At 35.7% G+C, this 26494-nt stretch overlaps 1 protein-coding gene across 3 annotated transcripts in view; it reads right to left on the bottom strand.

Moving 5' to 3' along the window:
- Positions 1-10691, bottom strand: part of LOC129742260 (progestin and adipoQ receptor family member 3) — a 74073-nt gene extending 63382 nt beyond the window's left edge. Inside the window, exons 1-2 of one of the 3 annotated variants that reach the window (XM_055734224.1) lie at positions 10670-10691; positions 9829-10290 (exon numbers count right to left, since the gene is read on the bottom strand). In XM_055734224.1, coding sequence (XP_055590199.1) covers positions 9829-9960 — 132 coding nt within the window. In that variant the 5' untranslated portion in view covers positions 9961-10290; positions 10670-10691. Of the gene's footprint in view, positions 1-9828; positions 10291-10665 lie in introns of all 3 variants that reach the window. The other 2 variants (XM_055734163.1, XM_055734277.1) reach the window with 2 other exon arrangements.
- Between the last annotated feature and the right edge of the window lie 15803 nt (positions 10692-26494).

The raw sequence follows: 26494 nt of genomic DNA, 5'->3' as shown, positions 1-26494 counted from the left end.
GCTTTGGCAATTTAGCAGTATTTCAGCAAAATAATCGAACTTCGGAAAGCATTTTTTTTTTCAAATAAAGTTGTAAAAATATGCTAATAAAATGACTTGTTACTACTTGTAATGAATGCTTCTTTATTTTAAATAATACAAAATGTAAAAAAAACAGTTATGAGGAATTTAGCAAAAAGCAATTTTTTTTACTCAAATAAAAAACCGTTAAAAATACGTATTCCATACGCACAAGAGCTTAATACATTTTAAATACTTTGTTGAACATTTTTATATTTTTTGCAGAATTTTAAAATCAGTAGATTTTTTAAAAAACTAATATTTTAAAAAAATTCCATACATTTATGTGGAATTTCTATAACTAATTTTTGGTTGGCCTACTAATACATATGCAAGCAGCGGAGTAGTATACCTATAAATCTAGCTATCCTGGACTAAAGCGGGCCACAGACTACACAACATTTGTACAAATTCGATGAAATTTTGTCGCTGTAAACACGATTTGCATAGTGTATGGCACTGCTTGAATGAGCGCCCAAACCGTTGGAGTAAAATCGGTCGGGATCGAAATATTTTGTACAAACCGTCCTCCCAGCCGGGGTGGAGATGGATTTTTTTTGCTGCTGTTGCTGTTTTCGCCAGCAATCGTTTGTGTTCGCGTGAAAAATGTTTGTATAGTGTGTGGGCGAGCATAGATCAAACAATCGTCGTGGAATCATCAAATTTGTACATGCCATTTGTGTAGTCTATGGCCTGCTTAAAACAAGTGAGATCTGGTTTATGAGCAGGGATTGAAATGCTCTTGTTCAAGCGGTTGAGCATTAACGCTCTTAAGAGTGAACATTCAACTGAATGATAGACATTTTCACACAGCTTGGCGTAAGGGGCTGTTCACAAATTACGTAAGCACATAGGGGGGGTGGGGGGGTTTCACATTTGCTTACGATCTCTTACTAGGGGGGCAGGGGGGGTTTCCAAAAATCTTACGTAAGAAATGTTACATTAAAAATTCATCACAGCCATACGAAACCATATTACTCAGGTTTTTTTACTCACTACCAATTTGTTGGTTAATTTTGATGTTATGTTATTTATCTTTTAAAAGCTTTGAATTGATAAATATAAATTGCAGGTTTTATAAAATTTATAGAGAACCAATTCAAACCAACATGCCATCAAAAACACTAAATCACATTATTAAAAAAGATCGTCGCTTTTCTCTTTCCATCATAACAATCTTTTTAAATGAGAAAAATATAGAAACAAAAAGGAATATTTCGCGATGGGAATCCACAATTTGAATCCATCATATTTTGAAAATGACTTGAAAAAATCTTGAAAAATCAATATAAGGCGGTTTAAATAATGAATTTCTAGACAGTTTTTTCAGTGATAGACACTACCAACTTTTTAATTATACAAACGATTTACCAAAAAAAATCCTAAAACTTTATCGCTTACCGCTGAATGAGTCTGAGCTTTTAGGTTAGTTGACAACGTGATTGTCGTTAAACATTTTTGTCCCAATTCTAGTAGTTTAGAATGATATTTTTTTAAAAGATTTTTATGATTTTCAAGTAAAAAACATAACAATTTTTATGGAGCCTTGTGCTAACCTGATTGATCTCTCTTTTTTAAATCGGAATTTAGATTTTATATTGTTTATTCGATTTTGGAAATGTATTGTAAATTATTGTTACCCCAAACATCAGGTATCAGAATGGGGGTAGGCTTAATAGCGGCACGTTATCCAAACATACGGGAAAATTGTGCCTAGCCTTTTTTTATCCAAGATTTCATCATTTACCTGAGAAACCTGAAAAACCTATAAAAGGAAGAAATAAATTCAATCTATTTAAGATGGCATAAAGCCTTTCCACTAGGGATTATTAGCATTAAAGCTCTTTTCTACATTCGGTAAGGAATGATAGCATGTTTTTTAAGTTTAATTTCTTAAACTCAGATTCGCTTATAGCGTAAGATCCCAGAGTACGAAAACGTAGACTGGCAAATGAGGGACAGTTACATATAAGATGGAAGGGATCTTCCACATCTGATTCACAACTACCACATACTGGAGATTCAGCACGCTGAATGTTGTGCATGTGATAGTTGAGTTTACAATGACCGGAGAGTGCTCTGGTCAGGATGCTGCAATGAGATTTACTTAAAGTTAACAAGTAACTCGATATGATTGGAGATGGTTTTTCTAAAAATAATTTAGTTTGGCGACACGTGTCCAACTCTTCCCAGTAACGTTTATGCTGGTTAGAGGACCAAGTTTGAATTTGGTTTCTGAACCAACATGGCGATATTGGGACAGCCGGCTCTGGTCCGTAAAATTCCTTTTCCGACCCGGCTCTAGCGAGTTCGTCGGCGCATTCGTTTCCAAAAATTCCCTTATGTCCGGGTACCCATAGAAGATTTAATCCATTGCCTTCAGCAAGTTCTTCGATTGCTTTCCGGCATGCGATTACCAGTTTTGATCTAGAACTGGAAGCACTAAGTGATTTGATAGCTGCTTGGCTATCTGAACAGAAATAAATTGTTCTGAACATAATTTTCTTTTGAAGTGCAATTTGCACTCCATACATAATAGCATATAGCTCAGCCTGAAAGACTGTACAATATTTACCTAGAGGTTGAGCATGTTCTATGTTCAACTCGTGACAGTAAATTCCTGCACCTGCACGGCCGTTTGATAATGAACCGTCAGTATAGAATACAATATGAGAGGACATTTGGTCCTCTACTAAACCTGATAACCATTCTTGAGGAGAAGGAAATTTGACTTTAAACCCCATATAGGGAAAACTACTCGAGAGTGTTAAATCGTTTGGCGCTAAATTAAACTTGTTTAATCTAACTAATTCAGGCCACACATTTGTGTGACTCGATGATCTTTCGATATTTCCTGACAGCCAGAGACCAACTGCCTGTAGACGAAAAGCACATGAAAAGGCTTCCTGTTTTAGGAACAAGTGTAGAGGTTTGATAGAAAACAGAGCTTCTAGTGCTGCAGTAGGAGTTGTTGTGAACGATCCGGACATCCCCAAAAGACACATTCTTTGAAGGTGATTTAGTTTTGTCCGAACTGTTGCAACTTCTCCTTTCTGCCACCACACTAGACAACCATAGGCCAAAATTGGTCTTACTATTGTGGAGTAAATCCAGTGAATATGTTTGGGTTTGAGTCCCCAGTTTTTCCCGATTGCACGTCGGCATTGTCCGAAGGCCATGCATGCTTTTCTGATTCTGAATTCGATGTGATCAGACCAGTTTAATTTGGAGTCAAGAATGACACCCAAATATTTAACTTGATTAGACACGGTGATTTCAGAACCATAAAACAGCAGAGGGCGCACCCCGCGGGTGATACGTTTTTTAGTAAATAAAACAATATTAGTTTTTAGAGGATTAACTGACAGTTCTACATGAGAACACCATCGTTCAACAGAGCGCAGAGCTTGTTGCATTATATCAAATAATGTGCTTATGCACAAACCTCTTACCAGCAGAAGATAATCATCTGCGAATCCATAGGTTGGTATTCCACGGTCATTGAGTTTTCTCAACAAGCCGTCTGCAACTAGGTTCCACAAAAGAGGTGATAGTACACCTCCCTGTGGGCAACCACGTGTGCTAACTTTTGTTATTGAAGCCTGTCTTAAAGACGAATGAAGATTCCTGTTACTTAGCATAGCGCTAATCCAGTTAGTTATAACACTAGGCACTCCATGAAGTAGTGCCGCATCCATTATTGATGTAAACGAGACATTATCAAATGCTCCTTCTATGTCTAGAAATGCTCCTAGACATGATTCTTTCTGTGAAAAACTATTTTCAATATTGTGTACTACGTTGTGCAGAAGAGTTAATGTTGATTTTCCTGTTTGGTATGCATGTTGTGTCGCATTAAGCGGATGTTGGACAAGGCATTCTTGCCTGATATGATGATCAATTAAACGTTCGAGTGCTTTTAATAGAAATGAACTTAGACTAATAGGACGGAAGCTTTTGGCTTCGTCGTATGATGATCGTCCCCCTTTAGGGATGAATTTCACGGCTATCTGCCGCCAAAGTTTAGGTATATATCCATGAGCAAAACTGCTTATCATTATTTTTCTTAATATGTGTTTGAAATGATCGAAACCTTTTTGTAGCAAAACTGGAAATAAACCGTCGCTTCCAGGAGATTTGTATTGAGCAAAACCGTCGATTGCCCATTTAATCGATTCTGTAGTAACTATTTTCCGAGCAAAATGCCAGGAATCTAGACTTCCAGAAAAGAACTCAGGCTCTATCGATGAATCTTGATCAATACAACCTGGAAAATGAGTATTGAATAGACAACTTAATGTTTCTTCGTCGTTTGATGTATAATCACCACTAGGGGTTTTAAGGTATGAAACCTGATAATCTTTTGATTTCGCTAAGACTTTATTTAACCTACTTGCTTCCTGCAAGCCTGAAATGTTGGTGCAGTAGCTCTGCCAACTTGAGCGCTCGGCAGCTCTTGTTGCTTTCCGGTAAGCTCGGCGAGCCAACTTGAAAGCATCAAAACCTTCCGTACGCCTTCGGTTCCAAGAGCGTCTGCAGTTCTTTCGTAATTTACTAAGATTTGAGTTCCACCATGGTGTACTGTTTTTGTTGAATTTCAACGTGCGTAAGGGACATGCTTCTTCATAAGAATTCAAAATAATTTCGGTGGTTTTTGCAACCACTTCATCCAACTCAAGAGGAGTAGTAATTTCAGGTGTATATCCATGAAATTTAGTAGCAAGATGCTCCAAATATAGGTCCCAATTAGTTGTTCTTGGGTTTCTGAATGTAATTTTTTTTTTTTTTTTTTTTTTATGGCGTTTAAATAGCTCGGGGAGCTGACGCTGGAAATGAAAATTAGAATAGTTTGGAGAAGAAAATTTAAAGTTTAGAGAAGGCAGCGTAGAATAGTAAGCGATCTTGAGACGTTGGTTAAACCATCAAGCACTTCATTATATCCATGGAATATGGATAAAATGCAGTTCAAGATAATAAACCAACCCCTCCCGATACCAGTTGGAGGAAGGACAAGGGTGGGTTCGAGACTGGCCTCTACATACTCCCCAAGCATCTACATACTACGGTTTATAAGCGCATTGAAAATATTAAAATAATAAGGAAGGATCTCACCAAGTTACAGGACACCGTCTTCAGCATTTGATTTATGGTTAGATCCTTGGGCTGGCAACCATGTCATGCGAAAGCCAACGTCTGGGTCCCATGATGTTAGGGGATGGCTTGAAGGTTCGCTCAACGTCATCATTGGACCAAATGATTTCTCGGTAGTACATGCCACGATACATGAAAAGAAAACAGAAAAAAAAAGAAAAGAGAAAAAAAGAGAAAAAAAAAGAGTTTTAGTTCATATCATCTATCAATATCTAAGAAGAAGCCTAGCTTAAACTCATAATAAACCGAGATCAAATTAATAGTAGAAGTAAGCTACATTGTTCCTGTCATATCATAGAACCATACTATTTTACCAAAATATGGATGTGAGAGCCTGTTTGCTTTTTGAAGCAAGCCTATTTCAAACTAATAAAAATTCTAGCTCAAATTAATAGTTGAAGTAAGCTACCTTATTCCTATCACAACATCATCACAAACATGCGAATTCACCAAAATATGGATTTAAGAGCCTATCTTACCGTTTGAGCATTGCCCTACACTACCTGCCTCACATAGTTGAATGCCTACTTTTGAATGAGATTTAAAAATTGCCAAGACTGTTTGCTTTAAACTATAATACTATCAAAACAACTCAGGTGACAGATCCGTTTCACAAACCTTAAACCACAAAATATCATTTCCATCCAATTAGCCCCCAGTGATTGAAAAAAGCTAGATTTAAGAATAAGCCATCGTAATTCATAAACCGCAAATACACATCCACTGGAGCATTGGGGAGGAATATGGTATTTGAATATATTAACCTACTCCTTTCTAACTTTCCAACTATTTGAATATATCTGAAGAGAAAAAAAAAACTCCACCTCCGAATGATCTGAAAAATAGAAAAGAACATTAAGAAAAATAGAAAAGAACATTAAAATGACAATAAAAGGTCAAACAATCATTTCTGATCGGACCAGATTGACCATGTGATTGAGCTTTAGTTAAAAGCCGTGGGACCGACATCTAGGGGTTCCGTTTCACTTATGGTCGGAAGTGATCCGTTGATGCCTATAGCAACACTGAACTGTGATACTCTCACTATTCTATATTTAATGTTGCTATACGTCAAGGTATACCCATTTATATCAAAGTGATATAAATGAGCACTCAATCACGCCCACGGATTTGAGAGCTCCTGATTCTATAGTCTAAATAATGGACAAAACGTTTCAACAAATTTTGTACTGAAAACATTTTTTCTAAATAAATTGTAGTCCATCTCACAGGTAAGACACATGAATTTTGCAGCTATACGGCATTGTTAACACATTAGGTGCATATACGCTAGATTTCCCCTATTACATTTAAAATAAGGACCCCCCCCCCCCCCCCCCTCCGAACCTAAACAGCAGTGGTGCACTTACTTTCTGGAAATGATCGATTCAATGATACAATTCAATATGTAATAATTCCGGTAGCCCTATTATTCTAAACTCCCATCAGTGTTTTGGGTAACCTAACCTAAATCATCTTCCATCACATTGTTCTGCTTGGAAGCTAACTAGTGAACCAGTGAGACGTGAGTTACGAAGCACAAGATTCCTAACCGTCGTGAATCATGACCCCAGCAGCAGCTGGCGAACAATGAGCATGAGCTAAGTAATGTAGGAATAAAAAAGGCATCACCTCAGAGAACTGAAAGAAAAAAAAAACGACGTCAAAAGGACGCAATTACGTATTACATGCCCCAAGGGTAACCGTGTGGCCTCCGTCAGACTAGATCCGGAGTATCCATAAGCATTGAAAAAAAAAAATTAAACTAATCGCCGAAAGAAAACCGTCAATCAGAAAGCATTTTGTTGGTAAAATTCCACACCCGTACTGCAGAGATAATTCTATCTCGTGAAATCGCTTCACTTTTTTTCGAATCGAAAACGCAGAAACCAGCAGCAGCCAGACATTCGGGTCGAGAGACACACCACTGAAAACACATTTTCAGCAGCTTGGTCCCATCACTTCCGGCTAACTTCATAATTTACGGGTGCCCGGAACTTTAATGCACAAACTCAAAACACTTTTGACCATTTACAGGTCCGATTTTAATGGTAAAATTATAAAAATTTGCCTTACTTTTTCCAATCGTGACAGTCAACAAGAACGCATTCACTCACACCTTGGGTTCTTGGGTTTCTGAATGTAATTGTTTCTAAAAATTCACCTGAGTGTTCAAAATAGATAAACCTGTGGTCAGAGCCTTGTGCTAACCTGATTGATCTCTCTTTTTTAAATCGGAATTTAGATTTTATATTGTTTATTCGATTTTGGAAATGTATTGTAAATTATTGTTACCCCAAACATGCTACGTCTTGAATAATGTTTTCATTAATCGTTTATGACATTTCATGTGTTGTTTTGTATAGATTGTGCTTTTCAAATACAGCTTTTTTTAAATTTTACTTAAAAAGTGCTTTGCTGTGAAGCATTTATGTCACATTTTTAATATTTTCAAGTTTAAAAAAAAAAACGTGTCAATTTCTCAAAGAAAAAAAAAACGTAAGATCTTACAAGGGGGGGAGGGGGGGTTTTGAAAAATCTTACTTTGTCTTACCAGGGGGGGGGGAGGGGGGGTTGAAAATTTCCAAAATCGTGCTTACGTAATTAGTGAACGGCCCCTAAGCAAGAGGGAGACCAGGCCGATCAGAAGCTTTTATATTTGTTAACATTTCCATTCCATTCATTTCAGTTTTTGCTTTTTATACTGATAGAAAATCACAGTTAACATCATTAGTGCTTTAAGAAAATTAACAGTACTGTTCCTTTGCATTTGTTTATTAAAAAGATTCAGAAACGCTTTTACTATTTATTTCTTTTTCAATAATATCAACGTTAAAAAAAAATTTCATATAAAAGTGATGCTGGCAGTGTTGCAAACCTTATCTTATTATATGGGCCTTTTTGGATTCAATTCACTCGACCACCGAGACCACACTTTGGGAAAAATGGCTTTAGTTCATCACCAAATCACACAATTCTCAACTTTTTTGGTGAATTGGGAACTAATTTTATGTTTATACCTTTATTTATTTATGTAGCTAAGACTAAAATTTCATGACGTCACAACGCTTTGCAAAACCGTGTTTGAAAAAATGGCGCATTGTGACGCCACGAAACTAAATCGCTCTAAAATAAATCTCAAAAAATCAAGAACAGCGATTTGTTGTTTGTAATGAATGATACTTTTCTGAAAACTTTAATAAAGTTTGATCGTATAGCAGAGCAGAAAAGTACGGTTTTGTAAAAAAATAATCATTCAAGTGAAAAATGTGGCGCGTTGTGACGTTACGATTTCTATTGCTTGTAATCTGATAACAATTCGTTCAATAAAAATATTTTTGATTCTAAATTGTAGCGATTTAAATTCTGAAAAGTAATATTTTTCAATGTACGCAAAAAAACTTAAAATTTTCCTAGAATATACCAAAAAATTGTTTGGAAAACGTTGTAACGTCACGCTGGACCCATTCCCATATACAAAGATTTGTTTTTGGAGACACTCTTTTTGGTAAAGTTCCGACGTCATTGTCTTATTTGTAACAAAAACTTCCATTTTTTTTGCCACAGCTGCAAATGTCCTGCCAAATCATAAATTTTTGTGCAAATTTGTAGGCAAAAACAAAATTGAATTTGACTGGAACATCCCCCCGAGCCCTTGCCAAATAAAATAAGTAAAGTCAGTCTTGACATAGGTTTCATCGTCCATCAGAAGACACCCGTCGAACTTGGTTAGCACCTGGTCGTACCATACATACGTGAAGCTGACAAAACTCCCGACACGTGGGTGTCAAGAACATCCAAATCCGTCCACCAGGACCGCCACAATATGAAAAAAGTTTGTTCCAATTCTAAATGAAGCAAGCTTCATATCTTTAGTCTTAAGTTTAAGAGGGACTTCTCAGTTCGCGGTAGGTTTAATTTAGACAAATGAATTGTTTAGCTTAAGACATTTAACAGTTGTTTCCAGGTATTCTGAAACCAAATCGATGCCTCAGATTTGTAGTGGTTCGATAAAATTTCATTACCACAACGTAGCATCACTTGGCTCCCGAATACCGGTAGCAAGCATCTTTTCTCCCAACAACAATCTAATCATAAATCACGTTTCAAAGAACGTGCCTTCATGTTGAGCAAATACGTTCGGGCAATGCTATGTTATGAATAGGCCTCAAAAGCAAGATCGAGACAAGCGAAAACGAATCTGTCAACTTTAACTTCCCAACAATAGTTTTGCGTCTCTAACCTTCAGCAATTGAACGCACGAGAGCGCTCAAATTTAGCTAGGTACCACTTTCGCCTCGTTGTTGGCAAGCAGATGATTGCTCGAAGAAGTTTAAAATAGCATAATGCTTTCGACGAAATGTAACGACGTTATAGTTCTTCGAAAGGCTTTTGTATTTTTAAGTTTCGCCTAGAGTTGATTTAGACATTGTAGAGAGTAAATCCTAAAAAAAAATTCAGGAATAGTAAAAACTTTATCGAAAACTTGCGTCATTATCAGAAGAAAACTTTGTTTAATACAAAGTTTTGATTAAATACAAACTATACTTTCGGATCCGTCATCATCGGTACAGGATGGAGGATGCAAAACATTTTTCGAATCAAAAGCGCACTTACCTTTCTAGCAGTGGTGGCCGCAATCCTCTGATAGCATGTGGCAGCTGTCGATGAAGTAAGGAAGGTCGACGCCACAATTCCACTGGCGGCCGCTGCTGTTGCTGCATTCATGTTTTCATCCATCATGGCCATTGTTTGAGGCGTCCGTTGATGGCGTCGTCGTCGTTGAATCGTCGAATAACGTCGAATAAACTCTCGTACCAAGGTATATCCGTTTTGAGGAGACTCTTCAACTTGTGCCTTAGTAAATAACAACGTGTTTATTACAAAATCACCGACAGACGGACACTTTTACCCAATTCATTGGCTCATATCCGGCATCGTTCGTTCGTTATGTTTCATCTATAGATACGATAGTGTCACTCATTCATAGTGGTTCGTCATGTGGCTCATGCAGCGCGCTGATTGCATTAAAGGAACTAACGTCGAATGGATTTATGTACATTTTCACGATTGCACTGCCTAGTGTAGGGAAAGAAATTTATTGAGCTTTCGGTTTATTGTCACTTTAAAGGACTGATTTTGAACAGAGTAGAAATTCGTCTAAAATCATCATTTTCAATGCTCAGAGTGTACATTCAGAATAAAAAAAAAAGTTCAGAACTAAGTGAGAATATTTGAAGGTATACTACATTGTTGAATTCTGACCTTTCGGTTACCACCCATTTCTAAAAATTGCACGTATTCACGCGAAAACATAATACAATAATAATAAATAAAAATAAAATAATAATAATAATAATAATAATAAAATAATAATTCAATTAAGTTTGCAAAACGAGCATATTACAGAAAAAAAATCTCAACTGCCCAATCAATAGTTTGCAATATTCATACCAACCCTCAGCGCGTTTTTATTTCCCTTGTGGATCTAACCTGTACATTTGACTATTAGTGGGTGTGCTGTTGTATCAATCATCGGTATAATTTCACCATAAGTATATACAAAAAACTAACGTGCTGCTGGAACGGTGTGTTAATGCTGGGATTTTTCCTAAACAGGCACATGGAAACGACAACTGCCCAAGTATAACGAGTACAGATTTGGAGTGTTTTTGTTGCTGCAATCTCTAATTGCTCTCAGCATCGTTTTGAGGATCGTAAACTCGTGATCTACAGTATGACCCATAAAAAAAATGCGAAAATGTTTAGCAGTCTTTTCTGGGTTATTTTTGACAACTTTGGATAATTGTGATTTTCATTATGGTTTCATAATAGCATTCACTAAAAATCGCATGAAACAATCACAAGATATGGTTTAAGGGCCAAACGACTCTAAATTGCCTAAATAAATAAAACTAAATGCAATGAGCTAAAAAAGATAACAAAAAAAAAACAAAGCAAAGCTTGACATTACTAGTTGAAATCTGATACAACAAGATGAAACTCAATGAAGCAAACTTAAACAAGATAAGACATGACAAAACTAGATGATTGAAAATAAAACTGAACAGAACAAGAGAAAATAATAAGATGTGTAGACATAACAATATCAAACCATGTTTAACAAAATAAAACATGGTTTAAACAGAAAAAATAGGATAAAATAGGCAAGCCACCATATCTTGGATTTCAAGATTGCGTCAGAAAGCAATATTCAACTTCTTCTAGTTGAGCCCTTTCACTTAATGCTCATATCGTGGGGTTTCATGATTACCTGCATTTTAAAGTTCAGCGAAAGCCGCCATCTTGGATTTCAGATGGCGTCAGATAGCAAGATTCGACTTCTTCTAGTTTAGCCCTTTAACTCAATACCCCTATTATGGGGTTTTTTCATGTGATTTTCAGTGATTAACAGCATTTTAAACAGCAATTTTAAACAGAAATTCGACTTCTTCTAGTTTAGTCCTTTCACCCAATACCAATATTGTTGGGATCGCATGCGATTTTCAATGATTAACAGCATTTTGAAGTTAAGTGGAAGTCGCCATATTGGATTTCAAGATGGCGTCAGAAAGCGAAATTCGACTTTTTCTAGTTTAGTCCTTTCACCCAATACCCATATTGTGGGGATTTCATGCGATTTTTAGTCATTTACATCATTTAAAGTTCAGTTCAGCGTCAAATTCTAGCTATTGGCTCTCATAAAAACCCTTATAAAACTAGCCATTTTCCGACCATAAAAAAGCTATTAAGCATTGAATGTTGGTTGCAAAATCAAAGGGCACAAAATGACGCCATGTTATATAAAATATAGCTTCAGGCCTATTTTCAATCAATTTCATCAAGTTTGCGATTTCATTGTATCATGTATTAAAATTATATTTATTAAAAAATGCGATTTTCTTTTAATTTTATTTCTTCCGTTAAAAAAATAACATTTTATTAGAATTTCCTTATTTTAAAGATTTGACGAGGCGCATTTATTTTAAGATATTTCATACACATTTTACCTAAAATCTTGACTGGCAGTTCAAAAGATGCTCATGTTATGGTTAAAAGTTTTAACTTAAGACATAGCTTTTTTTGTTACTAATTTTATCAGTACATATCTCAATAATGCAATCATCATTCATCAACCATCATGATTTGCTGGAAAAAAAACTCGGAGAACATACGGAATCGAAAAAACAACAATGGCCAATATGTTTTATAAACCCAGCTAACATGAAATCGTAATAGAAATGATAACATAAGTCGTTTACATTTGACAAAAATGCGCGTGATGGGACCTCAAAATCTCTTATAGAGCAACAGCTTGTCTCTTTAACAACTAATGTGTTGGCCTTGTGGTAAGGTGCAGGCTAGCGAACTCGAAAGATTACATCAATCTGGAGGCTGGCTAAGGCAGCGAATATCTCGAATTCTTCCATGATTGGTCCAACATGACTTAAATGCATCATCAAAGGCGACTGCAAAGCGCCATTTGATAACAGAACGAAAAGCACTGTGACTGTGACTTGAGCGCTCGAAGCGATTGCTGTCTACTGATCATCTTGTTCACAAACGAGAAACTTTTTTCGATTGATCCTGTGTCCAATTCACGTAGTACGGATTGATATATTTCACCCCTGAAGGCTAAGGATGTTCCAGAGAAGAATCCTATCAGAGTCATGGTATTTGGGGCAGTTCCTTGGAATGAATGTAAGATGCCTCCTGTTTTCATAAAAGCTTGAGTAAAAGTTAATACTGAAGTCTACTTGGACATTTTGAAAAATCAGGTGCTTCTGTGGATTCGCGCAAACTTTGGTGAACCCGAGAATGCAGTTTTCCAACTACTGGAGCCCATGCCATACCTCGGAACGGACCCAAACCTGGCTGGAGGAGAACATGAAATTTGGCTTATGTTCAAGCGAAGGCCTGTAGATCTTTTCTTCCAAGTGTCGATTTTCTGAAACTTTCATTTCTGAGGTGTGGGCATCAATGTCAGAGGCTTATATTGCGAGGGTATGCTTCCGATTCAGATCGCGTCTGGAGAGAGTAGTTGAGAACGAAAGCGGGCACATCGATTGATTGTTTCTCAATATGTCTTAATATTCTAAATCAGAATTCAGGAAAGCTTCACTAACAAGGTTTGCATAAATTAGGTAACAATCGTCTATTGAATGGTTAGAGATAGATATGAAAGTGCATAAGCAACTTAGCGTTGAAAATTAAAATGCAAATCAAAACAAACCCAAAATGTGACACATTAAAGAGATTTTGTCTTACGTTACAAGAATATTAATTAATAAATGAATAAATAAATAAATATCTTTACATGTCTGAATGATTAAAAATGGTTTGATTCAATCTTCCGAAAATCAATCAAAATAAACACTCAGGATGCGTTTCCTGTTGGATACATTCTGATTGTATAATGGGTTAGCGCCTCTCGCAATTGCTTCGCCTGGCTGGTATGCAATCTCGATCAGCGCTCCTATCAGCTATGCAAACCGAGTCGCATCATTCAGAATCATCGGTTTAGCAAACATCGCATATCGGAGATGAGTGAGATACACACTGATCCATTCTGAATGTCACTCACTCAGTATCCGCCTGGCTGATTAGAAATTGAAAAGACGGCAGAAGTGACCATCTTTCCATCACAAACACAACTACAGTTTTAATTTTATTCTTACTGTAGTAAAAAAAGCTGTAAAATCAAATAAATTTATTAATTGGCTAAGTTTAAAATCAAACAACATTTGCTAATGATCGGTTACATGTATCACTCGCTCACTGCCTGAACCATTCACTCCTGATCCTAGCCCAACATGATTCGCCGTATGCATCGCTCTTTGGTGAGATTCCAATTTGATGATGGTGCTGTACTGTTTTGACAGAAAGCATCATGCGAGGCGATCTGTATTTTAGCGATGAATAGAACGATCGATGATCGGATTAGTCCAGTAGCAAACAATAACAAAACCCGATCGTACGTTCAGTTGCGAAGTGCAATCAGGAACATTCATTGAAAATGAGTGATATTCGGAACACTGCACAGTGGTCCAGATCAAACATTTAGCGAGACAAAATTAATAACACAAAATCGGTGCGTTTCACACAAATCATTTGTTCTACAAAGTTACTTTATATAATAAGCGCTTTCTTTTTAAAAGGTGAGTTATTAGGACGTGTCAATACCGTGGATATTCGTGATACTAATTTCTTTCGGTGAGTAGATAGAGTATAGAAATGTTCAAGAAAGCTGTAGATTGTATCATTTGAAGAAACTTTGCTGAACATACCAAAGTCGTACAATGAAACGGTATCGCTCTATGATTTTTTCAAGATTAAAAGAGTAGGGCGTGTCTAAAAAAACGGGTTTTTGCTTATAACTGTTTTAATAGATGCTCTACAAGTTTGATGTGTTCTAAACACTTTTTCAGCACAACAAAACGCATCTTTTTCTCGAAGACTGTGCATAGCTATCTTATTGTCTTTTGAAGCTAGGAGCATTATCTTGTAAAAAATTATCAATTTTTGAGCTGCTATATCTCAAATTGGGGCAAACGAAAAAATCTGCTTTTTGCTGCATGAACAAGGTTATAATACGAGTATTAGATACAGAAAAAACTGGAGATGCGTTTTTTGTTTAACTCGAGATTTTTAATTTTGGACATCTTATATTTTTAAGTTTTTTCAAACAAAAATATCAAATCCTCCTCTAACATTCTCTATTTTACCGGCTTTAAAAGTTATTGAAAATTTTCTGCTTTAATGCAGATAATGACCTCAGAAAGCGAAGGCGTGCTATTCAGTATGTCATGTTTGGCGAGTTTGATATTAGAGATATATTCGATCTGGCGAAATGGAAGTTCCATACAGTGTTTTTAAACTGTTAATTGCAAGAAGAAAATTACCTCAAATGTAAGGCGAAAAGTCAACTCACTGAAAAAATCACCAGATGCATCATCGCAAGAGTCTGTACAACCCACGGTAGATCCGTATGCGCCAGAGGAAGGTTTGGCGTTTCTTTGTCGGAGTGACTGAACCAAAGCTCAGCACATTGAAAACCGCCAAATGAACTTTTTAGAAGGGAACAATGACTATCTCCCTCTTCAACTACATTATGAAGACAAATCAAACTTCTTTTTAAAAATGAAACCTGTGTGTTAACGCAGAGAGAAGTTTGAAAATGGAAGATGAGATATAAGTATTACGTCCAAATTGTTGTTCGTTCAAGAATTTCTTTGTCAATACCAAAAGCGAACTTCTCTTTACCATGGCTGATACAAAAGAAATTAACGATTTGACCGACTCGTGTTCTCAAAAATGTTACATTAGTGAACCATCTCGGAAAAGACTGAACGAAGCACCACGAATCGACGAGGAAAATCCTAATTAAAATTGTTATGGTTTTTCCCCATTGCATGCGTACATGAAAGTGTTTTTAAAAGCTTTCTACATATTAGGCATTAATTATTCTTCTTGACGTGTTCGTAACTTGAAATTCGACTTACGAAATGAAACAGTTCATGTTATAATCTTTTTTTTAGTTAGAAGAAATCCAGTTGTAGCGCAGGTAGAAGCTCAAATTCATGGTCAAAGAAATTCAACTACCTGCGCACAGTATTTTAAAAAATATTTGAATTTAACATCTTTAATATTATTATTAAATGGATATGCATTTTTTTATATAAAAAATAATTTTTAGCTACAATATTTATAAAAGGGAATCTTTGAGAATGGTAACAAATAAAGCATAAATAATCTCATTCGATCAACGGAATGTGAATTCAATGAACATTAAAGCACGAAATTTTTACTCGTGCTTTTTTGTTTGAAAAAACTTAAAAATATAAGATGTTCAAAATTAAAAATCTCGAGTTAAACAAAAAACGCATCCCCAGTTTTTTCTGTATCTAATACTCGTGTTATAACCTTGTTCATGCAGCAAAAAGCAGATTTTTTCGTTTACCCCAATTTGAGATATAGCAGCTCAAAAATTGATAATTTTTTACAAGATAATGCTCCTAGGTTCAAAAGACAATAAGATAGCCATGCACAGTCTTCGAGAAAAAGATGCGTTTTGTTGTGCTGAAAAAGTGTTTAGAACACATCAAACTTGTAGAGCATCTATTAAAACAGTTATAAGCAAAAACCCGTTTTTTTAGACACGCCCTACTCTTTTAATCTTGAAAAAATCATAGAGCGATACCGTTTCATTGTACGACTTTGGTATGTTCAGCAAAGTTTCTTCAAATGATACAATCTACAGCTTTCTTGAACATTTCTATACTCTATCTATTCACCGAAAGAAATTAGTATCACGAATTTCCACGGTATTGACACGTCCTAATAACTCACCTTTTAAAAAGAAAGCGCTTATTATTAAAAGTAACTTTGTGGAACAAATAATTTGTCTAAAACGCACCGATTTTGTGTTATTAATTTTGTCTCGCTAAATGTTTGATCTGGACCACTGTGCACTGGTTTGATTATGTTAACATCAAGAAAAGTGTTTTTGAACGTTGATGACAGATTTTCGCATTTTTTATGGGTCATACTGTATCTCTGTTTCTAGTGCGTGCATCATATGACGAGTACTGCTTTTTATGGGTACGTTGTCATTAAAAGAAGAGTAATTAACACTTTTGAGATGAAATCGGTAAAAAAACTCAACTAGTCGAGGGTAAAGGAATCAATGTTGAGTCTAACAAACCGAGGGAAACCGAGAAATAATTAGTCCCATCGACCGTTTCAGGGAGGAATTTGGTATCATTTAGTATAATCTCGTAAACGTCTTCAGTAAAAGTTTCATTCTCATAAATTATGTTAGTGCGTATGAAAAGGGGAGTTTTGAGTGACGGACTTTAGAGGAAAGATCAGAATGAGCCAATGTTTCAATTTTATTTTGTCGAGAATCGCGTAGCAAAATCATAGAGCGTTTGGTAAAAAAGTGATGGTATTAATATAATATATATGGCGAACGTCAAAAATTGGATGTTGGTTCGTCTAGTGCCTAAAATGGAGAATATTTTTAAAAAACTATTTATAAAACAGTGCAACACTCTAATCTAATGTTTTGAGTTCGTCTTGGTACATCTTTGTACCTGAAATAATCACATTTTCAAAGGTCAAATCAAAGGAAATCCATCATCACCATCACCATCATATTTTTGTCAAGCATCAACCGCCAATGCAGTTGCATCACTAGAACTGATGTCAAATTGCCTTTTTTGTGCATATAGTTTTATTCATCGACTTAGCCTTACGTTAACATACTCAAAATCCAAAATGCAAAGCTGAATTTAGTAGTATGAAATGTCTCAGAAAATGCAGATTGATAAAAAGTTCGAAAAACAGCTACCTTTGAAAAGTCGTCATAAATTTTGTGTTTCGTGTTTGAAAAATCTGAAGATGTCAAAATGTGACAATTTACGTCAACTTCCCAATTAACTCTTTAAATTTTTTGTACTGTGACTGGAACAGCTTTGACAGTTGGTTGAATGAAAAGTACGGGTTTTACACGTTTTTTACCACTTTTTCACATTATTCAGCTTACTTAGAGCAAGTTCACTCGTGTTGGGAAAAAGTGGTAGAAAATTGGACACCTTTAGAACATTTTGATATCTCTACCATGCAAATACATTTTCAAGATCTGCGGCTTTCAAGTTTTTTACAACACGTGTTCTATTTTCGCATGCTGTGGATACGAAAATAGCTCGATTTCTATCACATACGGCTAAAATTAAAACAGTGCTGTAAAAAATACAACGCCCAAAGATCTTGAAAACATTTTTGCATGGTAAAATTTTCGAAATGAGCTACAAGTGTCATAATTTCTACCTATTTTTCCCAACACGAATAAGTTGGCTCTTTGGTGGAACTAAGTGAAATTTTGTTCGAGCCCTTCATAACTTTCCCTTAATTTCGAATTGGGGATGTTGATTGAACTGCTTAATTCGAACTTGAAATATGATACTCTGAATGTAATATTCCTATAATAAATTTCTTTTTCCCGTTTGAATGACGAAATAATTTTTATATTCTGATGGAAATTGCTATTTTGGACAGTATTCCAGATTCTGGACCTCAATTTAACACTAGAAAGACCGCACCAGTCAAAATGATTGGTGGGACGCTTTGTTTGTTGAATATATTTTAAACACTACGCTCTAAAAATTCGCAAAAAATACGACTTTTCATTAATTTTGAATCACTAATCACTAATCACTAATCGTACTTCCACAGCCAGAACTTATGTCTGAGTCCCAAAGAATAATACAAGTGTGTAATTATTCTTCTTGTCTTTGATCATGTTTCTGATTATTTTAACATAAAAACATTAAAATGATCAAAAACATGAAGTGGTTGGGCCTACCATGGAGCAGAGAACGCAGAGACATCAGGAACACAGGAACAGGAAGAAACGTGGACCACCAGTACCATACGTTTCAAATGGGCAGTATCGTTGGAAGCATGCTAAGAAAAATGCTCCTTGATGAAGAAACCATGCGTCATTTGAGGAAACTTCGCCAATCACCAAGACCATCATAGAGGGGCTGGAAATGATTTATTTAGTACACAGAAATCACAAAACCTGAGAAAAGAAACATTGTGAAGAACTCGATGCTATGAAAAAAAAGGATGTTAAAATTCCGATCTATTTTTCTGTTTTGGATTTCAGTGTACAATCATATCTGGTCATCGACCAAGGATAAAGCGCCTTCACTCGCTCTTGAAAATAAAAAAGAGAAACGGAAAATATCAGTAAAATAAAAACCTTTCGAGATCTGTTTGAGCTCGAAAGGGTTTTTTTTTAAGTTTACCCTTATAATAAAAATTTACTCATAAATTTACCACGAAAGTTTTCATTAAAGCACATAAGCATGCAGTTCTTTACATGTTCGAACCTTCAAATACTTTGTTATACACTCACATACTTCTTATATTTTGATATAATGTTTCAAAAATCATGTAATATGTATATATGATTAAATGCAATTCTAAATAGTAGATCATTTTCGGATTCATAATTATTTTCAACGAAAAGGGCTTATTTAAATGAAAAAGATGAATTTTGACAATGTTCAATAATATAGTTCATCACGAGCAATTGCAAAATGAAATTCTATTTTGCAAGTAGGATTGATGGAGAATTAAATTATCAATAAATAAATTTATGTTATTATTTGTTTCCAAAAATACTTATCGTGTGCCAGATTCTCCTCCGGCGAAATTCCTCGGTAATTCTCAAAGCGTACACGAATTACAAAACCACATATGCATATGCATTGCATATGCATTGCAAGCACTTTTTCCCATAAAAACCTTTCTTTTTTGAACGTCCCTTTTTCACATTTGAGCTGAACCGCTCCATTAAACAAAACTTCGGATGTATTTAATTTTTCATTTTTTCTTCGATTTGTCAGCCGTACGCAGAATATAAACGTTCTTGTAAGTTAGGCAAAATCTCAGCAACCTGGAAATTGAATACCACAAGTTCGCCCCAAGCACACCCTTTCTTCGTTAACAAGTGGCTACAGGTCGCACACATTTTCCATTAAGCTTCTTTATCGCACTGAATCAATTTTCTTCTGAATACCTTCATACAACTTTTCCGGACACTCCTCTCCTGATACACTTTCTTTAAGAACCCAAATAGATATAGCCAGGCAAAAAAACTATTCCATCACGTCGCTTATGCAGCCACCCGTTTAGCAACTTTATAAAATTTCACTTATTTCACGGGGAATTCACGAAACTTCCAGTGCACAATTTTGAACCTTATCCCGTCCATCAAAATTAAACACTTTTTGACAATTACATATCTATTAAATATTAAAAGATTTAAAATTTAATAAAATTTTCGCGGACGAGGAGAAAAACGCGTGCGGTTGGCGAGAAACATCGCCTACCGTGTCCGACTTTTCATTAATTTTGAATCTCTACAAAACTGTGTATTTTTTATTTTTCTAGCTCTTTTAATAAGCGAGAAAAATTTCGCCATGGACACTCGGACCGTGACCAGTCAAAATGACTGGTAAAATTCACAGCCCCATAACTCAAACAAGATAAATTTTTTTCGCTTGCTTTTGGTTTTATTTGCAACCTACATTCAAGACAAAGAGCCTTAGTTGATTTATGGTGGGCAGGAGTGTGTCATTCGCTATGAAATTATTGATTTTCGATACGAAGTCATGAAAATTTGTAGAAAAAGTTCTCAGATCGACCGCTGTGTGGCGCATCAAGCACTTGACTCCCAATTTTTTGGTCTGTTTTGTTGCTCAACTATAATCGAACTTTCTGTCAAAATTTGGCGAAATTTCATCAAGATTTGTAAAAGTTATGTTAGTTTTAATACATGTCCATTCGAGTAATCGAGTAATTTTAGGTGATAAATATGTTTTATACTGAACTAGTATGAGTAAAATAATTATGAATTGTGTACTTATTCATTCAAATTTGAAGACATTATGTCTATTAAACTGAACAATTTAAATGATTTTTTTTTTATATTTGATTATTCTTCATATGTTGGTTATCCACCATGGGTGCACGGATTCACCGCAGTTTCTGCCCAACCCAAGCAACCAAAAGTCACATATTTACTTGAATGCAGGCATTGAAAGTTACATATTGGCTGACAAAGAGAACCAACTGCCCAATTCCCTTTAGTGAACTTTATGTACTCATCAATGAACTTGAAAGTTGCAAAAGTGATTAATATGTACGTTGTATGTGACTTGTTTTGCCCAATTCGCATTAATGAACTATATGCGCTCATTAACGAACTTGAAAGCTGCAAAAGTGATCTATACGTACGTTATACGGGACTTAAGTCACATAAAGGGTACAAAAGTGCCCAATAAGGGATTTGGTAAGTCACATAAAGGGCACAAAAGTGCTCAAACGGGATTTGATAAGTCGCAAAAAGTGCATTTATGTGCTTTCAAAACCAAATCACCTCTTCGAGTTTTAGTTTCAGTTAGAACAACATCTAGGCGTGGTCTCGTGGTAGCGTGTTCGATTCTCACCACGAAGGTCGGGGTTCGATCCCCAAGCCGGGCAAGTTTTTTTTCAATAAGTAATTTTGTACAAGAGTGACCATTCTGATGCAGTATATGTAGGAAATGTAGGAAAGAAGCAATTGAGCAATTTGTCGAGTTTGAAATCCGGCGCGTGGCATCATGGCGGCATTGGTACAGAACACAGTAAATAATCAAGAGAAGGTGATATGAACCGAAGCCAACGGTACAGTTGAGATAGAGAGAATTTTTTTTGCTCATTTTGCGATTTTTTGGAAGCTGAATTAAGAGGCCGCTGGAAGCTGAATAGAAGATTATTAAACTTGTTTTGGAACTTGAAAGTATCAATAAGAACTTAAATTTTGAGCTGCATAGAACGTACTTCATATCAATGATGGGGCTGAGTAAGCGTTTTTGACCTGTTTTATGAGACTTTTGGTTGCTTGGGAAGTATGTATTCACATGCATTCTTAGATTATTAGGTTCGACAAATTTCCAATTCAAGTTCCCTTACAGGTATTCCGGCACCCGTGTATAAAACTGGCAACTGATTGAACATTCTTATTGAACATTCTTATTATAAGAGGAAACACATCTTACCTGTCGGCAACTTACGGGGTTTGAACCCTAGAGTTTCTTGCCGATACCGGGAATCGAACCCAGAACACCTGGCATACCTAGACTAGACTCACGCCAGTCTATCTGATAGACCACATTGGCGCTAAGATTTTTCAACATGGGTGCACGGAATGGCTGTAAATTCGCCGTTGTTAATTATATAGAAATAAATAGTTTTCAACTTGCTTCAGAACACAAAATATTTTTGAGTTAGATATGATAGGCATTTGAAATGCAACATTAGTCAATCGAAAAACTTTTAAGGAAAAACAAATCAATGTGTGCATTTGACAATGTTGATTAATTATTTTTATTTCCACTGTTTTCCGTCGCACGACATAACTCAATGCATATAATTCCTAAAATTCACTCGATCCATGATAATCGTTTTCCAATTTCTTGGATGTTGATCAGATCTTATGTACGATAAATATACGATGGCAAAAACCTGTTTTTTAAATAGTAATTAAATAAATGTATTATTTCAAGATATAATTGAAATATTCTTTTCCAGGAATGAAAAAACGGAGCTAAAAATAAAAATCATTATTTAAATAATTATGTCTCAGCATGAAAGACATGATTTCGACTTTGGTTTAGTTAAGATTTGTAATAATGCTTTTTAAAAAATTGCAAAAAGTCCAATATTTGATTAAAACGCGGTGAATCCGTGCCCCCATAGTGAAAAACCATGTATATAACACAAATTTTCATTTGAATCTTTAAAAGTCTTTATTCTTTACCTTTAACATGCAAAAAAATTGATTTTGGATGAATGGCGGTGAATCCGTGCACCCATGGTAAATTGCTCTACTTATATAAAAAATATGCTTCAAAACCTACAATATCAGGTATAATTTATAGGCAACTGGTTGAAAAACTTCAGAGCGATGGATGCTAGAAAGTATCTACTAAAACAAAACTGAAGTGAAACCGTGCACCCATGGTCAATAACCATAGCCATCTAACATGTTTTTATTATTAGATTGATAATGTGTTTCAATTTTTTGATAATTATTTGACATATTCATTTTATGACATACACGCATTCGTCAACTATGCCAAACTGAGGCGGTTCCGGGCACCCCTGGTGAAAAAATATTTCAATTTTATAACAAAAATGTTATCGAATTAATAACAAAATAATTTCAAAAGAAAAAAAATTTAAATATTTTGATACAAAAAAATTTCCCCTTTACCAGTCATTTTGACTGGTCACGGTCCGAATAGGTATATTCAATTTGCCGGTCCTTCTAGTGTTAATTGTGAAGTTGAGTGTTTATTTTCACATTTTTTTGTAAAATTCTATGTGCAATTCTACTACAAAATGTTGTATCTTATTTCTGATATTTTTTTTTTGCAGAGCATAGGAGTTGAAATTAAATCATTTATGATGTTTTTATGATGGATTTCAAACTCTTTTATGGGCGTATCCCGATTAACCCTACGATCGGTGGGCCAAAGAATGTTTTGTTAAAATTTGTCACCGTTCGAAGCAGTTTAAATGTTAAATGAATTTTATTCCTTTTTTCGCAAAAATCATGTTTCCCGGTGAAGCAATGAAATTCCATAGTTTTCCCGGTGTTCTCGGTTTTCCCGGTTGCTAGCAACCCTTAACTAAGTTTTACAGAACATTTCATTAAACATTTTAACGACCAGGTACAGGCTTCATTGAAATTTGCAGGATCGGGCTAAAAATGTGTTTGTGACTTTATGTTTTGATAAATGATCAATTTCGATCAACGCACAAACAAAAAGTTTGTAGAACTTTTCTCATCAGCATTGTCATCAATCAAGTACAGATACGTTCCGCGTTATAAACATGTGAATTTGGGTCTCATTAATTTTTTTTTGCTTCCTCTTGGAACGGAACAGCAGAAAAAAAGACAAACGAGAGAAAGTTGCAACCGGCTGGCGAATCATCTCAAGAAACAGCGTTGATTCCAAGAAACCAACAGAGACCTGGACCTGCATGGAACATTGTAACCAGCCTTCTGCTGTTTACAATTTAAACTTTGCTGCTCGGGTCAACTGATTTTGATATTTATAAATATTGTTATGTTTTTTTTTATTATTGTCCGTAAATTTCTAAATACATACCATCTTGTATTTAGCAGCTCTAGGTTGGTGTCGAAATTAGTTAGTTTAATTATTTATCAATTTTCTTGTTTGTTCCTTTTTGTGTAGGAAATATTAAATTTATTTGTTTGTCTATGAATTTATTTGTTTTGGCATGCACTTATTTATTTATTTATTTATTTAGGATAGGATCTAGTTTTTCTATATTTGAATTTATTAGGATACGCAATTTAATTATTCTATGGAACATCACAATTCAAATTCAAATTCAAAAGTGCTATAAAATGCCACAAAAACATCGAATTATAAGACACCAACCATAATCAAATTTTGTATTGATCCTGTCAACCAACGAACACGTCATCGATGGGGACGGGGACTTAAGCGGAAATGAGAGAGAGAGAAGATGAAGCTTAAAACCTATATATAGGTCGAAGGACCCCAAACGAGAGCTCTTCTTTAAGAAAGTCTAGTCCGGGTGAGTGATGATTGCGACATCACACGCTACAAGTGATCGCGTTTCGAACCGTTAAAACCCGTATAACAACGGTAATCCGGATGCCTACACGAAAGTAATTTCCCGGGTTATCGGTTGAGTGAGCGCGAGTGTAGTGGACTAAGAAGCCGTTCGTTCCCCAGTGTCGAGAAACACCAATTGTACCTCGTGACACCGGTGAACTGTGTGGGTGCAACAAAGGTCGAGGGATCAGTGTAAAAAAACCTCCACTTCCGATACATTTTGGGAGGTCTTAGTGCAATGGTGTGACCTGGGGGGCTATCTTCTTTAGTGAAATTCCGACCAATCCGTTAGAACGCTCACTCAATTGTCCGTGAGACACCCTGCAGTGTAAAGTGCACGTTAAACCACTCCCCGGACAATTAAGAAACGCTGACCTCCGTCAACATAGGTCAATTCGTCGCATGGGATCGTTAAACTAACGGTTACCTACCTGGCCTCCGTCAACATTGGCCAATCCGTCGAAGCCGTCGGCTACGACGACCAATTCCGAACCGCATGCAACTTACCTGGAATCCTCTTACTCCGTCGTCATCCGCCATTACCTGTTCATCGAGGTCCCCCAACGAGTCGACCAACGAGCATCACGGCCGCAACGAGTCCAGCATCATCCTGAAAATAAAAGAAGAAACTAAAAGCGCAAGTACTTACCTTATTTCATTTCATTTAACAGTGAATTAAAGAAAATGCAGAATCATGCATATGTAAAATGATAACCTAAAACTAAAATCAAAAGTTTTCATGCAAAAACATCAAGTCTAACGATCTAAAAATCCAATAAAAATTAAAATGTATGGTCCAATCAAAATCAGTTGTTTGTGTGCTATTATTTTCATAAAGTGATGTTCCCTAAATTTACAGGCTTTCAAAATTTCAATCAAGACTAGTTTGCCTTTCAGTAAGGTCCCTGTTGCACAATAGCTCCACCCGATCAGCAGAAGTTTGGGAAAAAAAAAGTTCCCCCAGCGAATTCTCCAGGAGATCAAAATTAGTGAACGCCCAGCCGGGCAATCAAAACGTAGAGTAGCTTTTTCTCAGCCCTAACTAATTGATACGTTTCACTTGGCGCCCAACGGTAAAATTTTATTGCAATAATAATAATAAGAAAAAAAAGATCACTTTTTTAGGACCAAAAGTGATTTTTTTTATCGGTCTCCCGGAGAATTTCGATATTTTCATAACTTCAAAAATCATCAATATAATATCGCGTGTCTTCTCGACAAGTTTGTCCGGAGAGATTTCTCTTGGGAAGCGAAGGATATTTGAAGGGGTTTATCTTTGCAAATGATTATGTTAATTGCGAACTGCTAATTGATATTAGCCATCATTAGCCAAACTCGCGAACACAGCGATATATTTCACCAATCATTACCATCCAAACAACAGCGCAAACAGAACAAATATTCAAAAGGACCTATATATTCAACAATTCCGACTTTTACCTACCTTCATTAATTTTTCGTTATTAATACCCGCTAAAATTAACAAAAACATACCGCCTCACAAAAATAATACTTTACCTTTTTCATAATCAACAATATTTAAATTATCCACATTAATTTCAATTAGTAGCAGCAAGTATATTTGGACACAATGGCAGAATCCGAAATTAATTTCAACCAAGCATTAGAACTGATATCAAAATGGTATCATGAGATACGAGTTGAATTGCTTGATGAGGACGAACTCGATCATGAACTTAAAGCAAGAGATGTTATCGCAACAGCTTCACTAGAATTGTCTCGAAAACGAAAATGCCTTCGCGATCGATTGAAAATAGAAAAAGACGAAAATTTAGGTTTATCAAGTTTATCGTTCAGGGGCGATGCAGATCAAGAAAGGGAAATTTGCGTTAAAAAGTTTGAGGAAATTAGAAAGGAGTTAGAAACCAATCAGAATAACGCAGCAATTAGACGATCATGTTTAGCACGGCTTGCCCATATTGGTATGCGAGTGGCAGTTATGTTGACTTCTTCTCGTGGCTCACCTAATCTACTCTGCACTATGCAAAACATGTTGGCAGATATTGTTGCTATCATGAAACCTTTTTATGATG

Source organism: Uranotaenia lowii, chromosome 1 (genome assembly GCF_029784155.1).
Source record: "Uranotaenia lowii strain MFRU-FL chromosome 1, ASM2978415v1, whole genome shotgun sequence".
NCBI lineage: Eukaryota > Metazoa > Arthropoda > Insecta > Diptera > Culicidae > Uranotaenia > Uranotaenia lowii.
The sequence above is the reverse complement of the archived record's forward strand: the minus strand, read 5'-3'. Positions and strand labels throughout refer to the sequence as shown.